This window comes from Catharus ustulatus, chromosome 2 (genome assembly GCF_009819885.2).
Source record: "Catharus ustulatus isolate bCatUst1 chromosome 2, bCatUst1.pri.v2, whole genome shotgun sequence".
Lineage (NCBI taxonomy): Eukaryota > Metazoa > Chordata > Aves > Passeriformes > Turdidae > Catharus > Catharus ustulatus.
In genome coordinates this window covers 29929132-29942430 of record NC_046222.1, presented here as the reverse complement: position 1 = coordinate 29942430, position 13299 = coordinate 29929132, and the positions used below count along the sequence as shown (strand labels likewise).

Sequence of the window (13299 nt, the reverse complement as noted above, 5' to 3'; positions counted from 1 at the left end):
GGGAATCCTGGTGAGCCTGAGCCTAGTCATGTTCCCACCGATTAACGCATACCCAAGGAACTCTGCAAGCCCTGCAGCACAAAGCCGTAACAATGAGTGTGGGGGATGCCCATTAATCAGCACCCCAACTCGCTCTGTCCTGGCCAACTGCACCGTAAAGGAAAGGTGGAGTACTGTACCTTTAACAGCACTCAGTATGTGAAGTGTAAACGGGGAAAGAAAATGATATGCTATGATCTCAAGGCAAGACATGGGAAAGGGCAGTCAGAGACATTTGCTCACAATATCCAGAAGAGAAATGCCAATCAAACACCTCTTCCCACTTGTGGACAATGCAGTCGCTCAGGGTGGGTAAGGGGAAAACAAAAGTCAGTAGTTGTGGCTTATTTTCAAGTGAATGAATTATGCTATGACAATACCCAATTAGCTATGTGTGTCATGGAAGACAAAACATATTGGGTGGGCAAAAAATCTTAAATTTGAGAATAGATTGATCTCGAATGGTAAACCAATCATCATCGACCTACTTGAAAAAAATGAATTTTTTTCAAAAAATGAATTGTGCCCAATTCAATAACACTTTTTGTTTCTCCAGAAACAAGGAAAACATAGATCCTAAAAGCAAAATAGAACAAATAACCTTAGAACAAAATGTTGTATTGAAATTAATTATGGAGAAACTATAAGACATCTTGCTACAAAAATAAAAAGGGTGGCACATGTCCCTGTCCAAAAGTGGAATTCCATTCTCCAGGCATCTTAGTAGAAACAGTTATTCTCGGGAGCATGGTGGAAAAAAATTGTGTTCTTTATCCTGTGATCAGTAGCTAAAGTCATCTTCCTACCATGCTTGATACCTTGTTTCACCAGATTAATACACTCAGTAGTGCAGAGCATGCAAATAGCCGCTATGCCCATGGACCCAGAACTTGCATCTGGGAGAGCGAATGGCAAGGCATCCAAATTGCTAAAATTGGGAGAATGGGAGGTGGATACTAGTGCAGTAGAGGCACTTGCAAAATTTGAAGAGCAAATGGAGAAAAATAAATGCCCTTACATAGATTATCGAAAAGAGTCAATGAAGGAATGGGATAGCAGTGACGAATCTGAAGAAAACTGAGAGGGGAACACAAATTAATTTGGTTATATAGAAGGGGAGGGATTGTAATATATGTTGTTTTAATTCGTGTTTATATAAAAAGGTTGTATGAAATAAAATAAAAAGAACCTCTTAAACACCAAGCACCCGGGGCCATAGACAACAGCCGTAATTAGTATATCAACAGACCTAGCCCAGCGATCTCCACAATGGACGGGAAAAGATCATCGATAAAATACCTGCGAAGTACCAATCACCTCCGATGGTTCCTATAAGCGAGAAGATAGCACTTCATTACACATCAATATGGAGCAGACACAGCCTTCATCAGCATGCAGGAAGGTTCTTCGTACAGAGCAGCACCAGAAAAAGGATTTAATCTAAATATGAGAATCTGTAGCAGAAACAAAGAAAACTCTTGCCTCAGGCCAGAAAAAACTGTATAAAGCTGGACTCTCTGAGATGGCAGTGTGTGAACACAGGGGGGTCTGATGCAATAGAGGTCAGATCAGCGTGTGTGTCCACCCAGTGCCAACCCCGGGCTCGGCGCTGTCGTGTTTTCGCTTGTGGCTTTCCAAGACTGTATTTTCGGTCGCAAAAATAAAAATTGCTGTTTTGCTATTTAATTCGACTTGATCTGGTTATTATCTATAACACTTCCTTCCTTCCTTCCTTCCTTCCTTCCTTCCTTCCTTCCTTCCTTCCTTCCTTCCTTCCTTCCTTCCTTCCTTCCTTCCTTCCTTCCTTCCTTCCTTCCTTCCTTCCTTCCTTCCTTCCTTCCTTCCTTCCTTCCCTCCTTCCTTCCTTCCTTCCTTCACACCACTGAGCTTGGTGTCATCTGCAGACTTGCTGAGGGTGCACCTGAACCCACATCTATGACAGCAAGGAAGATATTTAACAGCACTGGTGGTAGCACTGACCCTTGGGGGTCACCATTTGTTCACAGTTTCCATTGATCCTGATAAAGTTTATCATGTACTCACTGAGGCATGACAGCACAGGCATTTAGATGCTAGCAGCATGGCACTACTGCTCAAATAGATGGTACTTCTTCAAGGGAGAAGAGATCTAGAAAGATTTCTTATCTTTTATCAGAGTATTCACCTATTCAGCCATTTACTTGCTTGGTTCGGGTGACTCAGCAAGGAGATAGGTTAACAATTAAGTAACTCAAACTGCTTCCTGCTCGTTATCTCTTTCGGCATTTGTATTTGTAGGCACATGAAAGGCCGGGAAGTGATTTGAGATAGCCAGCATAGTTTCAGCAAAGTAAAGTCCAGTCCAAATAACCTACCGGACTTGTACAATGGAGTGACTACCTCAGTGGAAAAGGGAAAGGCTACAGATACCTTCTACCTGGATTTCTGCAAGGCCTTTGACATAGTCCCCCACAACTTCCTTCTTTCTAAATTGAAAACATAGTTTTGATGTGGAGACTGTTCAGTGGACTGTGCTTTGGGACCATGTATATGACAAAAACAAGTTTACTCCAAGGACAGGAATTCCTTACAGGAACAACCAGCTGCACACATTTCACTGTGTCACATTTATTTTCCTGATGACCTCTACAGATCTCTGAAGGAAAGTCTCTCCTTACTGCTTTTGTCATCAAAATGCTTTACATTTTTTGAGATTTGCAAGGATAGAGAATACCATTTAAGCTTTGCCATAGTATTGCTCTTAATACAGAGTCAATAAGGCACTACCAAGAAAACACAGCAGTGTAAGGGGGAGGAATACTCTGACAAAGAAAACCAAGAAAAATTTAAAGGAAGCATCAATAACTGAATTTAAAGTGGGGCAGTTCAGTTGTGGAGTAAAGGGAAGATGTGTTTGAAGATATACATGGGAAAAAAAAATAACTTGCTTAAGCCCTGCTTCCCACGATGGTTTTTCCATTAAGTGTTGGATATATTAAAAAATGCCGTAAATTCATGCAGTGGGAATTCCAGTACCAGGTGAAATGAGTAGGGAAGAAAGCCATAGTAAGAACTTGCTAGTTTGCAAACAGTAAGTTTGAGAATTCTGTACTTGGAAAAGAGATTGAGTTTCCCCAAGTGAATGTTAAATCATCTTGCAAAAAAAAAAAAAGTGCAGCAGAATATCCTGCCTCCTGGGTTCCCTGCACTCCTCTGATGGTGGGCTGCATTCAAAAAACTGGTCCAAAGGAGCTGCACCAGAGCCCTGAAACACGGAAACAAAGGCATCATTAAGGAATAATGTAAGTGGTTAATGTGTAACATCACCTTTTCCTGGGCGTACAAGACCTGGCTTTAAGCCCCCATTTTATAGTCTATGTTTACCCAAACATTCCTGAACCTGTTCTGAGGATGTTTCTGATCAAGCCAAGAAATTTGAGTCTGTGTGCATATCACCTCTCTGTTACACCCATAGTGTCTAAGTCTGTTGGACTGTTTCTCATCTAGACATCTCATTTTGGAATACCACTAGTTACAAGCCTTCCTTATGCAGCATTCTCTTCAAATGTCCATTTGGACTGTGGATTAATAGTCCCCTCTGTGAAGGTTTTTTGCTGACTGTTGATTTTACAAACAGTCGTTTTACTCTTTTTAATATTGTGTGGGTATTGCAGGGTTTGGGACCTCCAGATACAGTTTATCAGTGGGTTAGCAGGCAGACTGAAGTGCTGATGCTTTAGTCCTTACTGGGCAAGAATATTGCACAGTATGCTTTTATAGGGATAAATATCACATGAGAAATGCAGTAAGGAATGCCACAGTTGGTGAGGTATCCTTCTGAGAGGCCTCCTAAAATCTGCCGTGAAGGGGAGGGTGAGGGTGACCAGAGACCATGATTCCAAGGGGTCTGCTATCTGAGCAGTGCAGAAATTGCCAGCTGGTCTGCACTGCACTGCACCCCAAGGGCAACTAGACCACCTCCTCACAACCCCCAAAGTGAAGAAAATCCCCTCTGTGGTGGCCAGGAGACTCAAAGCCAGACAGGAATGTCAACTGATTAAAATCAGAGTAACAGCAGCTTTGGGAGGTAATGTAATATTTTCTTTGCCCAAAAGAAACAAAAGGAAAACTCAGAGATATCTGCTTCAGAGACCTCCTGGCTGTAAGGAACTTCTCCTTTACATACGCCAAGAAAATAAGAGAATACCTTCTTTCCTCTCTAAGAAATGGTGATTTTAAAAAAGAAAATATTGTTAGGTGGATTTCCTAGGAAATATAATTAGAGATGTACAAAATAACCTCTCTCCTATTAACAGTGCCTATGTAACATCAGTTATCATGCTGAGATTCTGAAAGGGATCTCTCAGACATGATCAAGGCACTTCAATAAGATTTCCAAAATAATTTCTTCCACAAGCTGTTTTGGGTAGAAGGTGACATTTGCCAGTTGACTTGCCACCATAAAACACGTGTTCTAGAGTAGGGAAAATGACAGATGTTCTTGGAATTTAATTTGGAAATCCCACTGTGGTGAACTGAGCAAGGAAAACTGAAACTGGTTGCAAAGCACTAAGAAGTGCCCCAAAACACATGGATTCTGAGCTATGCCCATTGTATCTGCCCACCTGAACCAAGCAGAGGAGTACAAGTGGCTGACATGTCAGCACAGTCTGCAGTGTTTATTCCCAAGTGAGACAAAACCCAGCAGTTGATAGCACAGCATGTTCTGGGCTTCATATGTGGCTTGTGCAGATTTTCTGCAATCTGCTGCAGAGAACTGATACTATCCTTCATCTTTCACCAACAAAGCTGTGTTCTCCCTCCTCAAGCACCTCAAGAGTAACTGGTCTGTATAGTTTGGGTGACTGACATATCAGGGCTTCTGCAAGAACACTGGGCAGGAAATAAAGACTAAGTAGAGTATAACTCCCACTCCCCACCAATAAACAAGAAAGAAGAACTGGTGGATGTGAAGGCTCGGGTGCTCAGTGTGTTCCTTGCCCCAGTCTTCACTGAAAGTCAGGTTTCCCATGTCTCTGGAGTCGCTGAAGCTGCAGGTAGTGACTGGGCAAGCGAAGTTCCTCCCACTATAGGTGAAGAGCAGATTTGAGACCACTTGACGAAGCTGAACAGACACAAGTTCATGGGACTGGATAACATGCATCCCAGGGTCTTGAGAGACCTGGCTGATGTTATTGCCAAGCCACCCTCCATCATATTTGAGAAGTCACAGCCTTCAAGTGAAATCCTTGATGAATGGAAGAATGGAAACATCCCTCTAATTTTTAAAAAGGGGAGAAAGGAAGATTTGGGGGATGACAGACCAGTGAGCCTCACCTCTATGCCTGTGAAGATCATGGAGCACATCCCCATGGAAGCAATTCTAAGGCATACACAAGACAAGACGATCCAAGACAGCCAGTATGGCTTTCCTAAGGGCAGATTATGCCTAACCAATCTGGTGGCTCTCTGTGATGGAGGGGCTGCAGCCAGCCAAGGGGGAAAGGGGAACAACAAGGGGACAACCAACATCACTCACATACCTTGACTTCCTTAAAAATTTTGACACGGTCCCATGTGGCATCCTCATCTCCAAACTGAGATACATGGGTTTGAAGGGTGGACTATTTGGGAAATAGCCACACAGCCAGAGAGTTGTGGTTAGTGGTTCTATATCTAGAAGGTATCCCTCAGGGCTCTGTTCTGGAGAGGGAACAGTGCATTTTAAGACCTTTATCAATAACACCTTCAGCAAGTTTGCAGATGACACAAAGTTGAGGGGTGCAGCTGACACAACAGAAGGATGGGATTCCATCCAGAGGGACCTGGACAACTTGAGAAGTTATTCCATACTTACCTCATTAAGTTCAACAAGCCCAAGTGCAGGGTGCTGCACCTGGGTCAGGGCAATCCCAAAATGAGCACAGACTGGGAGATGGTCATGGGGTAGGAGCACCTCTCCTATGAACACAGGCTGAGAAATCTGGGGTAGCTCATCCCAGAGAAGAGAAGGCTCCAGAGAGACCTCATTGCTGCCTTCCAGCTCTTGAAGGGGTTTACAGGAAAGAGAAAAAGCAGGTTTTTAAGAGGACAACGAGTAATAGGATGAGGATGGAATGGTTTTGAATTAATTACAAAACTCTACAGTCTGGTTGCAATGTTTCTGACCAGTGAAACTGGAAGGAGATAAAATTTTACAGGAGAGATCCATGAACAATGTTTGCAAGTGACTGCATAAAACATTCTCTGGATACACAGAGACATCTTTCCATGAGAGCAAAATGTTTACCTACCCTGAAGAATGCATAAAATAAACCCAATGCTGATTGCAAAAGATTCTTTATTAGCACCAACACAAAATGGATTACAGACAATGGCAGAGGCAATTTGTGAGGCAGAAGGGGTCTCATATTTGGTGGCCCTGGGACACTGGGGGAAAAGGCAACACAAGCAGAGGTAGAGACCTAGGTCTCAAATTTCTTGCCAGGGCTGCATCTTTCCTCAGCGCTGCAGGATTTGCATTCTAACAGCCACAGCCAAAGCCAGGGCGAAGGGGACGCAGGAAGGAAAGCTTGTCATTGAACTTGATTGCCTTGTAATTTGGAAGGTGTTCGTGCTCTCGTGCAAGGTATTGAAATCCGCTTCCATCACTGTTTTCACACAGCAGCCAGACACCTTTCTGGACTTTGTGAGAAGATGTGCTGTCATTGTCATGTCCCCTAGCCAGATTGGTTGCTTCTCTTATTACTCTGCTCTTCCCTTGATAATCAGCATGTTCATAGAGAGTGATCTGGGGGTGGTGCAGATCTTCAGTGATCACCTGCAGGGAACTGATCTTGTCATTCATCTTCTTACCAATAAAGTCATGATCTCCCTCCTCAAATACCAGTAACTGTCCTTTATAGTCTGCATGCTGATAAGCCACCCAAGGCTGGCCAATTACTCTCACTGAAGAGATACAATCATTCCAATCTGCATCTTTTAGGTTGGCAATGTTGGTGTGGAATTCTTTGGACATACCCTGGAAGTTGGCATGCTCATAAACGATGATTTTTCCCATCTCAGCAGGGCTTCTGGGGTTTGGATTTTCTGCTGTAGGAGTTGGGTGGCAGCCTAAAGAAAATGAAAACAGAAAACAAGCAATGCTTGTAAGAAGCCTTTACACGCCAGACATGAAATGCTGGAAACCAGTGGGGACAAAAGGTAAAAAGGACATGTAAAACAATTTTAGCAGAAGATAAAAATAGCAGCAGCTGTGAAAGAGTGAGGACATGACACAGAATTTCAATTTGGAGGAAAAAAGTAAAATAAGATTTGTACACCACAACAGTCCTGTTTCATTTAGTATGTATACATGTGAGCATGGGATACCTGAGCATTTTGTTTAATATCTTATTGGTATACCCTACATAATAACAAACTGAAATATACCACTAGTGCTAAATCTTTGTGTTGATAATGAATGCTGTGGTTGAGAAATATTTCATAAATTGGCACTCATTGTTTGGAGTATGTTTCACGAGTCACATAGAATGCAGTATAAAAGTAGTGAGATATGCAATTAATTTATAAAATAAAGTGAATTTTTAACTTAAAATAGGGAGAAAAGCCTATTTTTAAGGGCAGAAATTAATTTTAAATTCACAGAAACACCTTATTTCTCTTTTTATATGGAATTTTACTGAAATCAAGCGATTCCTTCTCTTGACATACACTGAGAAGCAATTATGTTGTAATCATCAGCTCTTTAAAGCAGGTTAAATTTCAGGTTTTAAGTGTATTTTCCTAACACTACTACCAATTACATAGCTAATTAGCCACAGTCATCTGAGCTCAGTTTAAAAGCCACAGTGTTTATTAGCAACAGCTGCAGAAATAGTAATGAGTGGTCAGTTATGATAACAGCTCCCTTTCTAAAGCATATAACATTTACTGAGAAGATTTACATTTCAGGACAAATAAATGGGACCAGAAATGCCATTCTTCTAGCTGATTCTGAGAAGGGATGGGAAAAGATAGATATGCCCAGTAAGATTAAAAGCCATACTGCAAGACATGTGCATCATAATTTAAAAGCCTGAATGACTTAAACCTCACTTTTTTAGAAAAGAACGTTTATGTGATTAAAAACTTGTATTTTTTCACAGTTATAAAAGCATATATGGAAGCTGAGGGGACCTGAACTCGGATTCTGCCTGTAGAAAAAGTATTCATGATGACCCACTTAATTTTGCTGATACAAGATAAAGATCCCCTGACCAAGATAAATTCGTAGAATATTTTCACTTTCACCACTGTGAATTGTGTGTCACTGGCTCCCTCCACCTTCTCCCCTTTGGGGTTGGCTTGTCCTGCAGCAGCCATCTCCTCATGCTCCAAAAGATGGGTTCAGTCTCTGCACATGCAGACAGCAGAGCCTCACGTCTGTGCTGCAGCTCTCACCCCAACACTAAAGCCTCCTTCCCTTCCCTGCATTTCACAGCAGCTGCCCCAGAACCCTTCCAGTTCTCCCGTGCAGTGTGTGCCTCTTACCTTGATGTCAGCTGCAGGGCTGGGGAGAGCTGAGGGCAATTCCTGCAGTGCAGGGCTGCTGTCTGTGAAGGGCGTCTCACCTCCTTGCATTTATACTCGGTCAGAAGTCGTGTGCAACACTCCAGTCAGCAGAACTGAGAAATGGTCAATAAGTGAACAAAAATCATTAACTAATTTATTTAAATTTTGATCTTTCTACAACGAGACATCTCATCGCTCTGGTTCAAAAGTCCATCAAAGTATAAGCCCTTGATAAAACCTTAGAACTTTGGTTCTTGTTTGTCCTTCTCTACCAGGAGCAGATGAATCACAGTAATAAAAATGTACCAAAGTACTTTGTGACACACAGGCTGCAGAATTTTTCTGCCTGTTGCACTATACAATTTATTTACCTTTGAAGCAAATATAATAAAGGGTTTTTCCGGGAGATATCCACTTGACAGAGGTGACATTTAGGTAGGGTTTTATTGAATTCTGTTCCTCCTTCTCACCTACGTAGCCATTTGGGTATCTACAAGAAAGCAGAGCTGCTAAAGCTGGGTCAGGATTCTCTCACGGAGCTGTGGTAGCTTTTTTTTTTTCTCCTTGCAAGTTCACTCTATAATGTATTTTCAGACAGGTTCCTTGGCTAGCATGCCAGAAAGCTGTTCTGCAGTAGGAGAAAGCAATAGAATCTTCATTAGTTCACTTGAGGCACTCTGCTCTGTCAGGTAGGAAGTAACTGGAGAAGATGGGGAGCTGGGATGTTTCTCATCCGTGAGAAACAAGCAGCCTGTACACCAGATCCAGCCAAAACCTCATGCTGTGTCTCTTTCACTGGTGCTTGGCTGAGCCCATGGTGTGCCAGATCACAAAATTAAGCCAGTATAAAATTACTTGAGGCTTTGGGGCTTTTTTCCATTTGGCCCATTGTTTTGCTGCTCTGCAAAGGCTGGAAGCAGACCAATTTAAATTTGTAAACTGGATATTTAGGGTTTTGAAGAGAAATAGGTCCTCACTTTATAGCAACAGCTAGAAGAGAAGTCCTTTTTCAGAGCAGGCAAATCACACCTTTAGGACATGTTTTTGTGTGTTGCAGGGACCTCAGCCTACAGTTCAGTGCTGCTGGAAAGGGAAAAACCCCATTCCACTCCTGAGCCATTGTGTTCACGGTCTGGTAAAGGGAAGGGAGGAAGAATGAGCACACCAATGTGAGGAATGCTTTAAAGAGGGACTTAAACGGCCTAGAGTAGGATGTATTTACACCTCCATTGAACAAGATTCATTCTTCTTAGCTTGCTAATATATGTTTTAGACATTAAATCATTTAGCTGTGTTTCTGAAAAAAAAAAACCAAACATAATGGCATAATTAATCATGAACTAAACATTCCCTTCTTTTTCAGCACCTGCAAACTCAGAAAACACCTTTGACCAAATGTACGAGCCATGAAGGCCTCACAAAGATCAAGTCTGAGTGTATCTCAGCTATGGTACAGTGATGCAGCCAATACTGATCTCCTAAGTCATCCATGTTCTCCCTGCAGAGCACTACAGCCAGCAGTGGGGTTTTTCATGGCTTTGAGGAAAATCAAAAGGTGATGTATGATGGGATGATATACAATGGAATCATTTACCATGTTTTTCATGTTACTACAAAGACATGGTAAAGTACCTCTGTATAAATACTCCCAGAAAGAAATTAGTTCCTGGTTCTCCTTGACCATCTGTTCTAGTGTTATTGGATTGAAAAATAAATGGATTTTAATGTCATTAATCTCACCTATACGGTGCTTTATGCACAAGGAAGCCACTGAACAAAGCAGAATATCACAGGGTGAGGTTGAGGGGTGGGTACTGGAAATATTTATGGAGTTTTCTTTGTGGGTTGGGTTTGTTTGCTTTTATTCCATGGATCACAGAATTGTTTGGGTTGAAAGGGACCTTAAAGATCATTCCAACCTCCTTTGCATGAGCAGGGACACATTCCACTGCCAGCACCCAAAGTCCCACCCAACCTGGCCTTGAACTATTCTAGGGATAGGGAATTCCCAACTCCTCTGAGCAATCAGTTCCTGTGCCGTACTACTCTCACAGTAAAGAATTGTTCCTAATATCTAAACTAAGCCTGCCCTCTTTCAGCTTGAAGTCGTTCCCCCTTGTCCTCTCACTATGTTGAAAAGTCCCTCTCCAGTTCTCTGTTAGCCCTTTTTAGCCCCTTTGGTACCAGAAGGCAACAATAAGTTCACTCCAAAGCCTTCTCCAGGCTGAACAACCACAACTCTCTCAACCTTTCCTCACAGGAGAGGTGCTCTAGCCTTCGGATCATCCACGTGTCTCTCCTCTGAACTCATTCCAGCTGGTCCTGAGACTTGTGCTGAGGGCCCAAGAGCTGGACACAGCATTTCAGGTGTCGGCCTCTCAGGAGCTCGAGATGACCACCTGTGTATGTTTAAAAGTCTCTGTTGCCCAGCCCGAGAGACGAAGGAGTCAGGAGTCATCGCCTGCAGTTTCAGAGGTTGTTTATTTTATCTTATCTAACAAATTCTATTCCTGATCAGCCGAGGTCTGTTCACCAGGTCAGTCCAAGGCACACTGCCCACCTTCAGGGTGGTATCGTCTTTTTATACTACAAACTACATGAACATTATTTACAGTTATTTTCCAATACCTATCACCTATGCTGTACAATCCAGTTCTACTCTAAACCAATCCAAAAGCGCCACCACCACCCAGAAGATGGATGCCAAAAAGAAGGAAAAAGAAGGACAGAACACCCCCAAATTCCTCCATCTTGACCCCAAACCCTTATTCTAAAAAATCTTAAGATTTTACTTTTTCACCCTGTGATAAACTACAGTAATTTCACGAATACAAGCCGCACCAATTTGACCAAAATTTTGGTGGAAACCCGCAAGTGCGGCCAATATTCCGGGGCGGCTAATACATTAACAAAATTCTAAAAGCTGCCAACACGGAAGTGAGAGCCCGCGGCAGCCCCAAGCCAAGCTGGAGCCTGGCCGGCCCCGGCAGAGGTGGGAAAGCCTGGCAGAGGTGGGGCCAGCAGTGTGGGGGGCGGGCGGCAGAGCCTGAGCCAGCAGGGCGGGGCAGGGGGGGCGGCAGAGCCTGAGCCAGCAGGGCGGGGGAGCCCGGGAGAACTGGGGCTAGCAGTGCAGGGGAGCATGGCAGAAGCAGGAAGGCCGGCGGGTGGGGCTGCCTGGCAGCGGGGGAAGCCCAGCAGAATCGGGGCCAGCAGCGTGGGGGAGCCCGGCGGTGTGGGGGCCTGCAGTGCCGGTCAGGGCGAGGAAACGCGGCGGCGGTGCAGACGGGAGGGGGCGGCCGGCGAGCCTGGCAGCGGCGGCGGCAGCCCTGCCGGCGGGGCGAGCGAACGCGGCGCGGGGCGAGCGAGGCGCGGCGCGGGGCGAGCGAGGCACGGCGCGAGCGAACGCGGCGCGGGGCGAGCGCGGCGCGGGGTGAGCGAGGCGCGGCGCGAGCGAAAGCGCCGCGAGCAAAAGCGGCGCGAGCGAGGCGCGGCGCGAGCGAACGCGGCGCAGGGCGAGCGAACGCGGCGCAGGGCGAGCGAACGCGGCGCGAGCGAACGCGGCGCGAGCGAAAGCGGCGCGAGCGAAAGCGGCGTGAGCGAACGCAGCGCGGGGCGAACGGCGAGCCCGGCAGCGGCGGCGGTGGCAGCCCGCCGGCCGGGCGAGCGAACGCGGCGCGGGGCGGCCGGTGAGCCCAGCGGCGGTGGCGGCAGCCCTGCCAGCCGGGCGAGCGAACGCGGCAGCGGGGCAGTGCTGACGGGAGAGGGGGGCCAGCGAGCCCGGCGGCGGCGGCAGCAGCACCACCCGGCCAGCCCCGCCGAGCCGTGGCGCTGAGCTGGGCCACCCGGCCCCGTCAGCAACCATGAGCGGGCCGAGCCTGCCTGGCCCCGCCCCGAGCCAGTAAAGCCCGCTATGCCGCGATCCTGTTACTAATTGGCCAATTTGTGAAAGCTGCACACGGATTCTCGCGACGAACGAAAGTGCGGCTAATATTCGGGGTGCGGCTTATCTATTGACAAAGACAGCAACATTGTCGAGGCACCGGGGGTGCGGCTTATAATCCGTGCGGCTTGTATTTGTGAAACTACTGTAACTTATACTCTACTTAATTTTTGTGACTTGTAACTCTTCACACAAAGGTGGTAATTTTTCCCATGGGTTGAAATCAAAGGCACAGGGGTCTTGGGCTCTGTGCCAAGGTTTCTGAGCCCCTGCCAGGGGCTCAAGCCATCCAGGGCAGCCAGAGTTTCGACATCGGGTGGAGCAAATTTATGGGAAACTATGTTTCCCAAAATTCCTCTTGTCCCCCTCCTGCAGAAACAGCAGTATCTCAAAATCTGAAAGTGTGTGATAACAGTGAAAAGGAAAGAAAAGGAGGATAAACCCCTCTTCCTCAATTGTCCTCAGCAGACAAAAAGCAACAGAAGGAGCAAGATGAACAATGACACAGATTCTTTGAAAATGTGCACTTAAGCAAAAAGCAGTCCACCAGGGGAAGAATAAAATATTTTCATCTTTTTCATAAAACTGGTTTTCTGGGGAGTTTTTCTTTCTTTCTTTCTTTAGAGACTATTTACTACTAGATTGCAGGGTGATAAAACAATTTCACTTAAAGCTGTGGATGTCACATATGCACCCACTTCACAGAGCTGGAAAAGGTAAAATGGTGGAAAAATCTAATTAACAACAAACTCCTTCACCCACCAGATCCTGTTGTGCTCCTATCCTGC

General features: G+C 45.2%; 1 protein-coding gene across 1 annotated transcript; it reads right to left on the bottom strand.

Moving 5' to 3' along the window:
• Positions 1-6541: 6541 nt before the first annotated feature.
• LOC117011603 (epidermal differentiation-specific protein-like) lies at positions 6542-7078 on the bottom strand. Its single transcript, XM_033087021.1, has one exon. The coding sequence runs from the start codon at positions 7076-7078 to the stop codon at positions 6542-6544; it is 537 nt and encodes a 178-aa protein (XP_032942912.1).
• Positions 7079-13299: the final 6221 nt, after the last annotated feature.

Bases quoted from the DNA above. Each gene is read 5' to 3' on its own strand.
- LOC117011603 (XM_033087021.1), bottom strand. From the start codon at position 7,078: ATGGGAAAAATCATCGTTTATGAGCATGCCAACTTCCAGGGTATGTCC.